This window comes from Chelonoidis abingdonii, chromosome 4 (assembly GCF_003597395.2).
Source record: "Chelonoidis abingdonii isolate Lonesome George chromosome 4, CheloAbing_2.0, whole genome shotgun sequence".
Lineage (NCBI taxonomy): Eukaryota > Metazoa > Chordata > Testudines > Testudinidae > Chelonoidis > Chelonoidis abingdonii.
Window position 1 is genome coordinate 119,643,053 of NC_133772.1, and position 16,317 is coordinate 119,659,369.

Genomic DNA, 16,317 nt, shown 5'->3' on the forward strand with positions numbered 1-16,317 from the left:
ACCTCTAGTGACTCTTCCAAAATCCTGGAAATTAGCTGGGCTCCAAGTGACATCCTGGCACGCACTTTCCTGGAAAGCATATCACTGAGGCACTATTGTTTCTACAGGATAATATGCAAAATAATGCAAACTCTGGTCTTTACATGGTATTTTTCTTCCTGGATGGTGGAAAAAGCCTGGGAAGTAGATCTCATGTTATTTTGGTACCATAAATGGACCCTGGAAGCAAAAAAGACCATAAACAATGTATATAACAACACACATTCAGAGAAATGCAGGTTTCTCTGGGTTTGTCACAACCCAGATACACAGCCCTACTTTTCATTTCCTGTACATCCACTTGTTTAGGGAGGATCCTGCAGCTCCCAGAAAGCTCCAGCTCCAGCCCACATTTTACTGATGGTGTTGGGTTAGAAATGGACCTAAGCAAGACTCCTCTTGAATTACCAATACTCGTATAAAACACAGAGACAAGGAAGGGGCTGCACTGATTTAACAGCACATAACTCCACTAAGAGTTTCTGGAGACATCATAAACCCAGACAGTAAAAGATCAGGTGATTTATAATGTCACCCCAACACCCAAGATGAGATTAAATGAATGTAAATCACTGTGACCATTTATTTATAGGTATTATTTCTAATAACCCATATAATCTGTGAAAGGGTGAATTAACTCCATGGAGAATCTCACATGGATGAAGTTAAAACCCTTTCTCAAAACAGCCAGATGCTCATGCAAATACTGCCACGGATGGAATGGAATGGAGCCACCTGGCAATCCAGTTGCTTGTAATATACTAACAATTATTAGTGTCTCAGCTGGATCTCTGGGAAAACATCAGAACTCTCCTGCACAAGAGTGAATTTAAATTGGAGCAGAGTGGGCTAGAATCTGTAGAAAAACCCGCAGCTGGTTCTGCTTCCTGGATATGGGGACTGTGGCTAAAGACAATCAATTTCCTTACTAGTTTAAGGCCAGATTCTCATGTCTAGCCATGGTGTGCTCAGTACAGCAGCAGGGAGCAAAGTGGATTTAAGTCAACCCCTTGCTCTTCCAATCCTGGGAGAGCTGCTAGGAATCAGCAACCTGAAGGTATGGGTTTGGATTTGAGTTTTGGTTCTGCCTATATCTCATTAAAACATTCAAGAATAGTGCAACAACTCCACTGGAAATGACATTAAAAGCTTTTATATAGTTATGAAAACAAGAGAACAGGAATTTTAGCCAGTTTCTAGTCAAGGCTTCAGTTGAGATCGTTTCCCAAACTGCTGCATACAGGGGATGTGCTTTAAAAAAAGAAGAGGTAAATTAAGACTTTATGACGTCAGATCAGTTGATTAGAAATTTCAGTCTGGCTTCCTGTGCAGTCACTGCCACTCTCTCTAACTTATCATCCAAATAATCTATATTAAACTATTTAATGTGCAATGCCTGACCATGAAAGCAATCAGATGAGAGGATCCCTATTAATAGACATGACTGGCAGCTTTCTCAGCAAGTTTCACAAATACGGGAGTGGGGAATGAAGCTCTCTATTTTTTGAGGCGATGTCTTTCATGTGAAAGGCCTCCCAATGTTCTGCTTAGTATCTCACTAGGAGTTTAGCTTGCATCACTCTTTGACCCTGGATCAAAAGCATTCAAAACTGGTAGATACCGAAGACAGTCCCTACTGAAATATCAGCTGGGGAATTATGTATAGCTTTGCTAAGCAACAACTGAGGGGAGACATGGACACTGTTAGAATGCGAACAGTAAACACAAAGGATCATGGAATCAGAGAGGCAAAATACATTTTAGATCCTCCAGTCCAATATCTCAGTAGAGATGTGCCTGCTTACACCAGGTCTGAATTTGGCCAATAAATACTGCCTCCATTCATTTAAAGCGTTTATGCTGATATACATTCCAGGACTTTCCCCAAACTGTCGGCTTGCCTGACCACATGGGAAAGAGGAGGGCAGTACTAGAAAGAATGGCTGATATGACATTGACTTTCCTGCACAGAGTAAATGCACTTTGTAGGACTAACTCTTATTTCTTATTTGCAGGGAACTTTTCTACAGCTTGTACTGTATGGTTTAGGGGAGAGATCAGACTGGGGATGTTATTGTCTTTTTACACTTGCTAAGCAAGATGAATTGTTACATCTGTACTCTATGCTTTTGGAATCCTCCTTCAGTTCCAGCAAAGCGAACAAATAAAGTGCAATATAGGATTTCCAGACAGCACTTTAATTAGAGAAGGACCCAGATCTGAACATCCCTTAAGCTTGTTTGGAATCCAAACCCAGATTTGACTTTTGCAGCTAGTTCCTAACTCCATAAAACCCCAAATCCGAAAAACATAAACATTAGGGGGTCCAGATACAGAGTTCTGTGTAATTCATCTATCTGAGACGTACATAGCTAATACAATATGATATGACTCATTTCAGAATGAGATAACAAGGGATTTTTTTGCAAGCAGCATTGTGAATGTCAGAATCCTGATTACAGCCCACATTCAGTTCAGGTCCCGCATGTGTCCACAGGAGTGGAAGGAGGGCAAAAGCACTTCCATTCCTCGGATAGACCCTGCTCCCTGTAGCGAGGAGGTCTGGGATTTGAGCATCGCCATGGCCATATTCCGTTAACACTGACCTGTCAGAAAAGGGAGTGCACACTGCACCCGTTCAAAGGGTGGTAGAGTTGCTGCTCTGATATGTGCACCATTGGAGCCTCCAGGAGGAATTCCAGCTGAACCAGCCACAATGCTTCCTGAGGCCTCTGGCTACAGAGAAAGGCTACAGAGCAAGGCTCCTCCACACAAGTCAGAATCTAGCCCTGTATCTTAACAGATTCATCAGGGAACTAAGCAAAATCTAATTTTTACTTGATCTTGTTGGGCTAAACCAGTCTGAAATGACTGCAATTTCTCAACCAGTGATTTTTCATCCTTAATTTTAGGACAGCTGGTTTTCATAACCAAATTGACTTAGAACACAATTTTCAGGTTCTGTGACTCTATAAGGAAAGGACATACTCAGAGTTCCTTTTGCCTCCAGCAGCAGTGACTTTTAACTCAGAGTTGCAAATTGTGCACAAATAACTGCGTATGCAAATATGCACACTAATAATTTTCATGTGCAATTACCATGTACATATTCATAGCCATGGTAACTGTGTATGCAAATGACCAGTCAAATGTTTTAGTGTTCATTTGCACGCGATATCTCAGAAAATGCAAACAAAAATTATGTTTGCATTTTTGTGCAGACATTTATTGGCACTCACTTCTCAAAATCTTTGCCCGCATGATTGGGAAGTGCTTGGCTGTATGAATAGCCAGAAAGACTCAAAATGTATCTGGAGCCTATCTCCACATTTATTTTGGCAGCAAACCTACAAGGAATGCTGTTAGAATTGGAGTACTTTGCATGACGGGCAATTTGAGGATTTTGTGAAGGGAGGGTTGGGGAGGATAAATTGTGCAATTATGTATGTCTCATTTCCAGCATGCAAAAACCTCTCGTTTGTAATGACAAGCAGTGCACCACATACAGACTGAATGCCCCAGCCCATAGCATTGTTTGCAGTTCCCATGAACTATTTCACAGTCTTTTCTCTTAACGTTCACTTTGAAGTCTGGAGACATTTGTGCTTCCAATATTCGCATGTCCAGTCACAGCGACAGATACAAAACTCTCACAGTTTGGTTGTGTTTCGTTGTCTGTCTCAAAACACGTAGAGTTTGTGTTCGGAGTCTATGGAGAAAAGGGACTTAGAGAAAGCAAATATCAAACAGAAAATAAATTGAAAGGGAAAGAAATCAAATAAATTATTCAAAAGACTTATTTTAAAAGTTACAAAATAAGGTGGTGTTAATGGCACTTAAAGCTATAAGCACTTAAACTATTTCCATCGTAGTTTATCATCTTCTGATTTTTAGTTTTTGTTGGTTATTTTCTTTTTTTTTTAACTTTTGTTTTGTTTTAGGATTTTTTGTTTGTTTATTTTTGGAGGGTATGACCAGCTTCTGTCTAAACCCTAACCACCAAAAGGGACATACAGCCCTGAGATTCTAAGGGTGCTCTGGTCCCCATTTTAGTATTGTAAATGTTCTTAAGTCTATTCTTTAAAATTCCAATTCAGCTACAGAGAACAGCCAGTTGCTGACATCATGCAAAGGCTATCGCTTTCTTTCTGTCTCTGTAGTATTACAGCATTAAAACTGAATTTCCTTCAGTGATATAAAGTGTGAACAAGAAAATTGTTAAAAAAATTGGCCCACTATTTGATGCGTCAAGCAAAACATTATATATATCTTTTTTCCCCCTCTTTTTAACCATGTAGTGTTTGAACTTGCTTTTTATTCAGTATTTGCGAGTTTATATCAGATATTTCCTCTGAGGGAAAGGAAAACAATTTTTTTTGTATTTTTTTTTAAATGAAAAAAGCAATCACATCCTTCAATATGTCTGCCTTGATTTCACAACCAACGTCCAACTGGATTCCAAGTCCAGGGACATGCTTTTGGAGTTTAGAAAGATAATGCATCTGTTTTTAAAAATGAAAAAAAAAATCTAGCTTGGACCACGTGCCAAAATGTAAACTCAGCCTTACTGAAAGTTGCTAGTTCATCCTAATCATTTCTCCTCTTTTCAATCGCCAGTGGGAGGCTCAGTGAAGCCATGATCAATTTAAAAGACACACAGTTCTCGCCTCTTTTTTTACCCTCCCACAGGTTCTTCTAACATAGCTGTCCTTTGCAAACATTTGCCATGGTGGTAGCACTCCAGTTGTATTGCCATGGCAAGTTTCTCCCTTTGCATTTTGCCACTGTAATCTTACACAGGCTGAAGTTCCCCATGTGTTGCTTTCTGTTGCCATTCTCCAGTGCTGTGTTTCTGATTCATTTCAGCAGAGCAAGCTTCAGTTATTATGGCACAGTGAAATATTCTTCAATGCTATGTAATTCAGACTGAATAAGGAGTCTGTATAAGGCACGTGTCTCAATATATATATATATGTATGTATATAAAAACAGTAACATAAGTTAATTAAAGTCAAGCATCTTTTACATTTAATTTCTGTCTTCAAGTAACGTTTTGTTTTCATGTTCCCTTTCTTTGGTTTCAGTGGGGATGCTTTCATTTTCCAGGTCCAAATGTTGCTGAATACAGTTAGTCAGGATAGCTGTGCTAGAAGAGCTCTCTGAGTTACACATCTTCTCAGTCTCCTCTTCCTTCTTCTCTTCATCCAAGGAGAGGTGTCGGAAGGTCTCATAAATTTTCCGTACATCCTCGGGGATGCACTTTTTCAGGTCTTTGTTTTTCCTTTTGGTCAGCTTGGACGAGGAGCCAAACTTGTTGATGATGTTGTCCTCAGATGACCCCTGCCCATGCTTGTTGAGCTGTTCTGTCCCTTTAAGGCGCAGGTTGTTAGGTCTGTTGTTGATGCTTTCCTGAGATGAGGCCTTGAAGCGTCTCGTCTCCAAAGCAGCGAAGACAGAGCGCTTCTCTGGAGAGAGCATATCCAATGAGTGGGCCCTCTGGTCCAGCCCTAGTCGCCTACGTTCCATGCTCCGAATGGTGGCTGCCCTCTGAAGTTTGTCATGGATCTCCACGCTGAGCCGCCTCCGGGTTTCCCTGAACTCAGCAGTCACGTTGGCTTTCCACTCAGCCGCATGGGCTTTTATTTCACCAACCTTCCAGAAAACAAACAAAAACATGCTAAGGAAAAAGGGAAATTCTCACTGTGGAATAATAACACACATTTTTACTGTATATCACAGAATTAGAGATTGGTCAGAGCTGAAAAGACTAGATCTGGAGCTGGAGACTGCTCCAGACTTCCCCAAAATTTGGCAGTTGTAGCATCAGGCTCAGCTTTAATCATGCTATGCCTAGACTGGCTTACAACTTGAATCCCACAAAGGTATGTTGTTTATCTTCCTGCATTTGGCGGCCACCAGTGGACATTTTGCAAGTCACAAGGATACTCTCACACTCTGATCAACCCTTTCTTCATTAGGGAAACAATAAAACCACTGATTGATAACCTCTGTGCACTCATCAGGTAGAGAGGCAACTCCAAGAACCATCAGCAACCAAGGATTTTTCCATATGAGGCTTTGAGGTCTTTAATAACTGAGATGTCATAAACATAATTATATATAGACCTATTTCCAAAACTGTGATCACAATTACTCTTGTGCAATCCCATTGAAGGTTCTGTATTGAGCCCTGCAGTGATTAATTTAGGTAAAATCTATATTCTTATTAAATTATTTTAAATACTAGAAGAAACCTATGGTCCATCTAGTCTGGATAGTCTGTCTCAGAAAGTTACCAAATGCTTCAGTCTTTAACGGGAAGTGGAAAAATCTCCATATTTCACTTGAACTATCCAAATACTATATACTAAAGTGTTGGAATTTCTTCCAAATGCCAGCTATTGATCAGTTTGTTTCCTAAAGCACAAGGATTGAAAAAACTTGGGAAATTCCCTGTGGGTGCTTCAAGGAGCCATACAGTTCCATTCAAATGTCCCTAAGTGATTTATTGTTATGTTACGTTTCTAGCTCCAGGCACATGAATACAGAATAATGACTTTGGAATAGGGAGCTCACATAGCTACTGTGTTGTATAAATATTTCTTCTGACACGAAAAAGGAGAGAGAGAGAAACGAATAACTGATGTTTAAGCCCATCCAGGCCTTTCCCAAGGTCCAACTTGAAAAGAGAATAGATTTAAGCTGATATTGCATCTGATCAGCCCACCAACACAAACCAAATTCTTCCATAATGTATCTCACTTTGTGTCCTTGGAGATACACCAGAGACACATTTGGCCTCAGGTGACTCAGCTGACTTCACAAATAACTCTTGATAATGAACAGCAGTACTAATTAGGCAAACTACTTGCTGGTTATGCATTCCCTAACTAATCTGCCAAAGTAGATTTTGTTGGGATGTAGGAGGGGTGAAATTATGCTTAATAGTATAATGCTGGAGCCAAGGCAGCTACCCTCACTTTCCACCCTGATTATTAGTGAGTCACTAGGATATTGTCTTCCTTTCCCTATGAACTGTGGAGGACAGTGTTTTGGCTGAAATTAACTATGGGCAAGTGGTACTAGGACACCAACTGCTCTTGACAAAAGTGGCTAAAGTTTCCTCTGTTTTTTTACAGTATCTTTCTACTGACATTTCTACTTCATTTTCACAGAGATGGGCCTGAACTGAAACTCTGACTCTGAACCACTATCCCTGAATTTTTAGGGGAAAGGGGGTTCAAAATCCACCACAGATTAAAGTTTGACTCTTGCTTTATAATAGGCTGATCCAAACCCTGAGGTCAAATATAAAAGATATGCTATACCTCAAACAGAAGTTTTGGGCTTGATGTAGGAATTACTGAGTGAAATAGTATGTTGGCCTGTGTTATGCAGGAGGCCAGAGTAGACAATCATAATAGTTACTCCAGGCCTAAAAAAAGATAATCTATGAATCCCCAGTCCTTTGTGAATGAGAGGAAGTTAAATTCTGGATCCTGATTTTGTGGTGGAGGCTCTCTTCTCTTTTTCTATAATGATAGTGCTATAAATCCTAGTATCATACGGTCTCTATAGTAGGGTGACCAGAGGTCCCGATTTTATAGGGACCGTCCCGATTTTTAGGTCTTTTTCTTATTTAGGTTCCTATTAGCCCCCACTTCCATCCCGATTTTTCACATTCGCTGTCTGGTCACCCTACTCTATAGGGCTATAATGCTAATGGCATAGAGTTTGATTCAATTAATTCCTTTTTTTTCTCTCTCTCTCATTAAGGGATCAAGAGATCAGAGCCATTAAGTCACACACTAGAATACAAAAAAGGAAGAGGCTTGAAAAGAAGCAGCCAAAAGGGTAAATACAAGGGATTATTTAGCATTAGTTCAGATAAGGGACCATCCCTCCCTGGCCAGCAGTGATCTGGCATTTAAAGTTCTCTTATAAAGTGAAAAATCTTTGATCAACTAGCAGTCATACCTCCTCTTTTGTCTTCTTGGATAGAACTCTTAGCCAGTCTCCAATCATACTCAGGACAGCAGCAAAGTAGGCAAGGCCGACGAGGATCCAAAACCAGACTAAGGGCTTGTACCACTCCCGATAATGGATATCAGTATTTCCCCCTGAAATAAGCATACATAGTTCAATTTGTGCGTAGGAACCATGAGATGGCAAAAATATTTAACACCAGGCTTTCTACAATTCATGGAAACTCATGGAAGTATTTCCTGGTTCTCATTAGCAGCTTCCTTCTGTCCTATGAAATGACTACAAGTTTGTCTGGTCTGAGAAATAGCTGGAATCCCCAAGTCCCTTCCTACACTTAGACCCTTCCTAAAATGGTTTAATGTTCTGCTGCTGTGTGGCTGATCAGAATATTCCATATATTTTTTCTTTGCATTAAATAATATTGTGGAGGAAGGTATTGGATCCCCAGTTTTAATACTTGTTTAAGGGCACAAACAACTTTTCAAAGACTAAGCCTAATATAGGTAGAGAATATCATTTTCTGATATACCACACACTATATTTAAAACAGTGATAGACCAGTAAAAGCACCCCCTGTAGGATAGACATTATGGAAAATATTTTGATCTGAAGCACATTTCACTAAATTCTACACATGAGACCAACCTGAAACATGATATTTGAATCAGGATCCCAACTTCCATAAAGCTGAGGCCTGTTTAGATCTGGTCCAGTCTAGAAAGAGGGACTCTTCCGACTATTTAGGGCCATCTAGATCCAGAGTTTGGATTTGGGCTCTTCACTTGTTCTATTTTCTATTTTATCTTAAACAGTTTCAATCCAGATAAAGAATCTAATTTTCCTGTTTTACATTTTGGCCAATAATTAGCATATTTCATTTTATTTAAGGAAGATGCACTCCAGTGTTACATGGCTATGTGTTTATAGCCACAGACAGAACACAGGATTTTTCCCCACTGACAACCCATGCTACAATTGAATGTTTTTCCCCTGAGCTTTTACAGGCTGTTTGCAATCTGATACATTCTAATGAGCCCTTAAAATGAGTTTTACCCAGTCTGAGCATGAGTGTACTTGCAATGATTGAACACTCCCTTGAAAGCCCAAGCATTCAGATGCTGGCAAGGACCCAAATATTGTTTTTGATTCTAATCTCTCTTCATACACACTGTGAATCACTTTGCCTTTCCAGTCCTCCACCACGTGAACTAGAGGGAGGTGGGGTCGCTTTAGTATAATGAGGCCACTCTGGTCACACATGTCTCAGTGGAAGCTTTCTTAAAGTAGATTGCCGTGGTCTGTCACGCTGAATAGCCAGGCAACGGATGGAGTGCCACGCTATCTTTCCCAACCTATCAGATTTTCCACTGTGTCCAGCAACAGCAAACCCTTTTTCCAATTTACAGAGACACTGGGCCAAATTCTCAGATGGCATAAATCAGTGCAGTTCCCTTGTTATTACTTTACCTCAAAGGAGTGTATCTTTATCCTCACTTTACAGATAAGGAAACTAAGGAAGGGAGCGATTAAAGAGTCTTCCTCATGGTCTCACAGGAAGTCTGTGGCAAAACCAGAAATAAACCACAAATCTGCTTCCTGCTCCAGCGCTCCTATCACGAGATTATCCTTGAGGCTTGTGGGTTTGTGGTAATCTAGCCGTCCAGTCCCAGACCTGGACTTTAGTGTCCACCAGTCTGGTCCTGTCCCAAACCTGGACTTTTGCGTCCAAAGTTTGGGGGCTTACCTGAAACTCCCCCAAGCTCACTACCAGCTTGGATATTCTCGCTGCCACCAGATCAGGAATTAATCTATGGGGCCTGATCCCCCCTTTCCTCCCTCTGGTGTCCCCAACCCTCCCTTGGTGGGACACCCAGATTCCCAATCCCTTGGATGCTAAAAGCAGGGAAAATAACCCCTTCCCCCTCCTTATCAGGCTTGCCTCGCGGCTAACCTGTGTGACCCAAGAAACCAGCTTTTCTGCTTCCCTCAGGACAATGGAGATGCAAAATACCCACAGCTGGGCTCTGCCACCCCCCTTGCTCCAGGAATGAGGGAAAAACTGTAACCACCAGAGAACAGAGAGAATTCTTCGTCTCTTTCCCTGTAGTCTGCTCTTTCCCTGGACCCAAATAGGAAAATAGCCCACAGCCTGGCTTTTCCCTTTGCCTCCCTAGGAAAAGAACTTTCACAAGGTTTAAAAAGAAAACTTTATAGAAAAAAAGAAAGAAAATATAAAACAATCATCTTGCATTAAGAAACTCAATACAGGCTCTTGCTTATAAGAAAATATAAAGAAACAGTCTGATTTAAAAGATAGCCCAATTAAACCAGCACAACAAATTAACATACAGGTAAATACACCCCAAAGACCATCATAGCTGAATTACTTTGCGGTTCCTGGGTACTTACAGATGTTTAGAAGAAGTATTAGGAGAGAATTAGAAGAAGACTTGTTTCCTCATAGCTAAGAAAACAACAAAGACCCCGAGTATACAAATTCCCGCCCCTGACTTTAAACAATCCAGTTCTCTGATTGGTCCTCTGGTCAGGTGTTCGGTTACCCTTTTCAGGTAAAAGAAACTTAACCCTTACCTACCTATCCATTTATGACAGGGTTACATTCCATTTAGTTCTAGTAAAACATCAGCTGTGGGCTGCTGAATGATTTTGGATTCTATTCTTCTGGCCATTTTAGCTGTCAGATTTTTTTTTTGTTAGATTTAAAGATCTAATATTTTAGAATTAAATTAGAAAAAAAAACAGTGAAGAAGGGAAACTTCCACAGACCCAGGAAAAATATTGTGAAACACCCAAATGTCTTTGGTTACCTTCTTATGATACCACAAAAAAACAACCATCAGTGGATTCTTCTATCCAATATTCTTCACATTCAAATAGTTAAAGATGGACCAAAGTCAAAAAATTCAGATCTGGATCTGAATTTTCCCATAGTTCAGGTGTATTCAGATCTGGGGTTTGATTCAGGCCCATCTGCATAGATAACTCATGTGTTCCCTACCAAAATAAGTAAGGGAGGGTGAGGGGACTGCTTATACAAGAACAACTTTTAGCAAGCAAACTGGTCACCAATTGGTTGAATTTGAATTGTTTTAACTCACTCAGATTTCATTGGTGTAATGGGAGATAACAGGACAATTGCACAGTACATATCTTTGCAACAAAGGGATCCATACGTGTCTCAACACATTTGTTATAGCCAGTAAACATTAATGGGAACGGAGCTCACATACCAGTGGGAGAACAGATGCCTCTCGGTTTCTAACCACCTTTTCCTCAGCAAAGCTTCTGTGACCACCAATCCCAGGACAGCCCCTTTGCTGGTAATTGATGGGGATGAATATTTATGGTACCTGTTTAGGACTGCACTCATCCCAGAAAATACACCATATCCACATAACACTCAAATGCACATCCCTTAGTCCCATTTCACTTCTAATGTAGGTTTTCCTTAATGGGATGGCTGCTGTATCAACATTTTTATCAAGGTTAGAGAGTAAAATCCTGTGAGCTGTCTCTTAGAAAGCTGCAGCTAATGCCATAGAAGCTGTGCTCCTGTTACAGCATCTATCAGCTCATTGGACTGCACAACTCACACATGGCCATCCAATGGGAAAGTCTTATCAGTGCATCCCCTGAGCTACTTGCTTCACCTATTAAAGCCTTTATCAGTGTGATGCAAAAGACACTAATACAGTTCAGATGTCTTGAATTCAATAGGAAATTAATTTCACTCATGCACAATTCATAGCATGATAAAGGACAGTGAGAGTTTCCAAGAGGAAGATATTCATTTTGCTTACACTGCTCAGAGCTTGTGCTTGTCAGATGGCTGGACACCTGGATTTTAAATTAGCTTGTACTGCTGTGAGTTATTTGTCAGTTGCACAGTGACACAGATGAAGGCATTCAGAATAATTTTCAGTGGAATTCAACATGTTTTTAAAAGGCTGCTATGCACCTTAGAAAAATGTGTTGGAGCCAAGGCACTTCTACCTGGTGCCACAAGACTGAGGGTGACATTTCAATGCTCAGATTACTTACCTGCTACAAAATCGCCAAAGCCAACCGTGGTCAGAGTGATGACCACAAAGTAAATGGATTCCAAGGCTGTCCATCCTTCAATCTGTTTGAAAATGACTGCAGGGACGGTCACAAAGACGATGCACCCTGCCAGGATGAAGAGGATAGTGGAGATCACCCTGATCTTTGTCTGACTCACTTGTTTTTTCTAGAAAAGGGAACAACAAGAGAGAACAAATTTTTGATAGATTATTGATGCTTTTCCCCCAGTTGTTGAATTTAACATACGTTGCAGAACTGGTCGTGTAAACAAGCCCTTAAAAACAATCTTTGTTGTGCCTGGTCCCAAAGCACTGCTGCTCCTGCTGGTGCTTGTGCTGGTACTTTTGCCTTTTTTGATCCATATTAGGCTGAACCTCTCCACAACATCTACCCTTTGTGCTGGGCTCCAGTGCAATGCTGCTCCCTATTTCCCAGTCAGTGGCATGTGTGCTAACCTACATGAAGCTTGGAGTGCTCCACATCCCAGAGCAAATGAGACTGTGACTTGGAGTAGCTAAGGATCTATTGCAGGTTCAGAAAAATTAATGGGGAATACATACATACATGCGTGTGCACGCACACACAAAATACCAGTACTGTCAACCCCAAGCAGTCAGAAATCATGAGTCAGGTGTAAAAAAATCATAAAATTGGCTTAAAAATCACAAACATTTTAAATAATAATATTTGTGGGGGGGTCTTTTTATTTGGTTTCTGAGCCTTTAGAGTGCACTCTTCCAGCTTTCCACGACAACCGCGAGGACTAGAAACTCACTATTTTTTTAAATGAAGGCTGGAATTCTCATGTAATCCCCTGACTCCAAAAGATGTGGCTCCAAGTAAAACACTAGATATCATGAGACTGGAGATAACATTGTGAGAGCTGGCAACACTGCATGGGGATCTGTGTAAGATTCAGGGCCGGTGCAAGGATGTTTTGCGCCTTAGGCGAAACTTCCACCTTGTACCCTCCCCTCTCTCTGCATTGAGATGCCCTCCCCACGGCAGCTCCCCACCCCCCACCCTCTGCCCTGAGGCACCCCCCCACCCCAGCTCACCCCTGCTCTGCGCACGAGCACAAGCACCAATCAGCTTAGGTGCCACAAGCCTTGGAGGCGGGAGAAGTGAAGCAGCCACGGTGTGCTCAGGGAGGAGGTGGGGCAGGGATGGGCTGGGGCAGGGAGTTCCCCTGCGTGCCGCCCCTCCCTTACTTGCTGCAGGCGGCCCTCCCCGTGCTCCTCTGCCCCAGCTCCCTCCGCCTAAATGCCGGCGGCGACCAGGGCGGCCGAAGATCCGGCCGCCGCGGTCGCTGCCGAAGAAAATGGCGCCCCCCAAATCCTAGTGTCCTAGGCAACCGCCTAGGTCGCCTAAATGGTTGCACCGGCCCTGGTAAGACTATGCTGTTGAGCCTTTAAGCAGGGAGAGAAAGAAGGTTCTAGCTGTTATAAATTAAATACCTATATCAGTGATGTAATATTATTTTTTTTCAACCCTGGTTGATACAGCTGAGGTCACTAGGTCAAGATTCTGATTTCAGTTATCTCAACAGTCAAGTTAACTCTGTTGACTTCAGTGCAATTATTCCAAATTCACTATGCTATAAATGAACTCAGAATTTGGTACAACAGCCCAAGAAATCTGGGAACCACTGGTCTATTGTAGGTTATTTTAAACTCCAATTTAAATTTCATATGTTTATCCTGTAGAGGGAATGTGGAGGTTAAGATATACATTACATGTTTTCAGATTAGTTCTCCAAACTATGTGCCTTTACCCAGAACTGAGATCTCATTTCAGATTAGATCATCTAGAAAGGAAATAAGGTTTCAGAAATTGTCTTTATAATATCCCTAGAGGCTATGGACTAAACTGGACAGTTACCAGTCTAACCAGCCAGTGCACAGTGCTATTGCTCTTCACAGAAGGAGTAGAAACTGCATTTCCTTGGAGCAGGCAAAGCTAAATTGTGAAAGGTTGCTTGAATATGAGACACAGCAGACAACACCCAGGTAGTAGCCTAAATACATTATGTCTCATAAATGCCATTTTAAAACAGATATTGTATGCTATTCTTCCCCTCACTTATTTTTCTGAACACTTATGTTTACACTTTGTCTATTTTCAGAGAGCTAACAGAAAAAGATTACAGTAAACATGACTAATCCAATGTAAGACCTGAAAAAAAATCACTACTCAAGTACCAAGCAGATAAACAACGCTAGAGTATTTAAACTTACTCTCTATCTTTTCCTTTGGGGAATTATTTTGCTTTAAGGAGCTTTCTGAAAACATTAAAATCCGATATAACTTCATTAGGAATTGTTTCTCGCTGAGATAAACCCAGAACTGCAGGATTCCACTTTCTACTATTTTGTATGATGTGTAGCTGATATGGCTAGGACTAGAAGTGGGAACATCTAAAAATTAACTGGTGAAATGGGTTTGGCACTAGCCTTTCAACCTGGAAGACCTGGATTCAAACTTGACCCATGCAAAAGACCTTGAAGATTTATTTCCCAGCTTGGTGACTGCAAGTTGGGTGAGTCACTTAAATGTTCTGTGCCTTAGTTTCCCCAGACGTAAAAAGGGAATAGCAGCATTTTACCACCTCGCATTGAAGGTTCTGAGGCTTGAGCAATGTTTGTAAAGTACTGGGAGATCCTTGGCTAAAAAGTGCTTTAGACCAGCTATGTAATATTAGTAAAGTAAACTTAAGTATGGTGCTTCTTTCCCTAGTCCCCATATGTCCACGTCAGCATGCATTTCAGTCTGAGTGACAATGCAGTTTCTGCTTATGATAGGACAATAACTGGAAGATTCTGGTTGTTACAGATCAGGACCAGGAAACACTTGGGACATCTGCTTGTTCAAGCCAGCGTTATAAATTCCTCGATTTCATGGACAATAAACACAGCTAAAGGTTTTTAAGAGAAACGAAAAATGACCATTCACTTATATAAAGGTAATGCACACCACACAACTGGACGGAAAGCTGTCAGGCCTGATTCACTACTACCCTGCACCACCATTTACACCAGGGCAAAGCAAGGGTGAAATGCCACCAGACCAGAATAATAGTATTGGACATACACTGTGCATTAGTATAAATGATTATACAAGGACAATGATGATTCAGGCCCATCATTTTTAGAGCTAGTGAAAATAGCACAAAAGCAAATCCCCCACCTTTGCCCCCATTACATTATTTGCTGAACAATAATATTTGGAATCCAGTATGCAAGTAGATTGGTAGACTCGATTTTTTTTCACAGTATGGACTAACATCCTAGTCAAAAGCCCGTCTCATGGTGTGACACAGAATCAGACTGGGTTAAGCGACTAGCAAGCTAAATGACGCAAATTCAACCTTTAAAGACATATGAGAAAAGTATATAAATGGTAATTAAGGCCATTCCTTAGAATTCGAAGATAGTGATTGTATTTCTCTGTGTTTACCTATATCAGGGGTTCTCAAACTGCAGGTCGGGACCCCTCAGAGGGTCGTGAGGTTATTACATGGGGGGTCGCAAGTGGTCAGCCTCCACCCCAAACCCTGCTTTGCATCCAGCATTTATAATGGTGTTAAATATATAAAAAGGTGTTCTTAATTTATAAAGGGGGGAGGTCACACTCAGAGGCTTGCTATGTGAAAGGGCTGACCAGTACAAAAGTTTTAGAACCAGTGACCTATATCTTGTTAGAGGTTAACAATGTAACCAGACATTCCTGTCTATTACTATATTCTATTAACTGAGAGATCAAAGGGGGATATTAACATTTAGATGAAACTTGGGTGTAATATCATTGTATATATTTCTCTTTGAAGTTTACAGCAAACTATCTATGAACTGTTTAATGGATAATTACCTTATGCTGATGAATGCAACTATTACCTGTGTATACGTAGGAAATAGGAGGTTTAATTTCAAAGCCACAATGCTTCACCCAAGGAATACCTCCTGTCCAAAGGCTATTGACAGCCTGCCAGAGATCGATAAAAGAACTCTAGGGCCCTGATCCTGTTACCTCAGATCTGCTTAAGCTTGGTCAGGGGAAGCTTGAGTTGCAAGACCAAGGTCTTCAGCTCCACTCTGGATTACCCTGCTAACTCTCATGGAATAATTTGAATAAACGCTGTATATGGACCGCCTATTTGGATTATAACCTGATGAACTGATTCTGAAAAGAACTTTTTGCAATTCAGCAGCT

At 41.0% G+C, this 16,317-nt stretch overlaps 1 protein-coding gene across 1 annotated transcript in view; it reads right to left on the minus strand.

Moving 5' to 3' along the window:
* Positions 1-5,031: 5,031 nt before the first annotated feature.
* KCNK10 (potassium two pore domain channel subfamily K member 10) overlaps positions 5,032-16,317 on the minus strand; it is a 109,681-nt gene continuing 98,395 nt past the window's right edge. Inside the window, exons 5-7 of the mRNA XM_032774222.2 lie at positions 12,088-12,274; positions 8,017-8,159; positions 5,032-5,691 (exon numbers count right to left, since the gene is read on the minus strand). Coding sequence (XP_032630113.1) covers positions 5,068-5,691; positions 8,017-8,159; positions 12,088-12,274 — 954 coding nt within the window. The 3' untranslated portion in view covers positions 5,032-5,067. The remainder of the gene's footprint in view (positions 5,692-8,016; positions 8,160-12,087; positions 12,275-16,317) is intronic.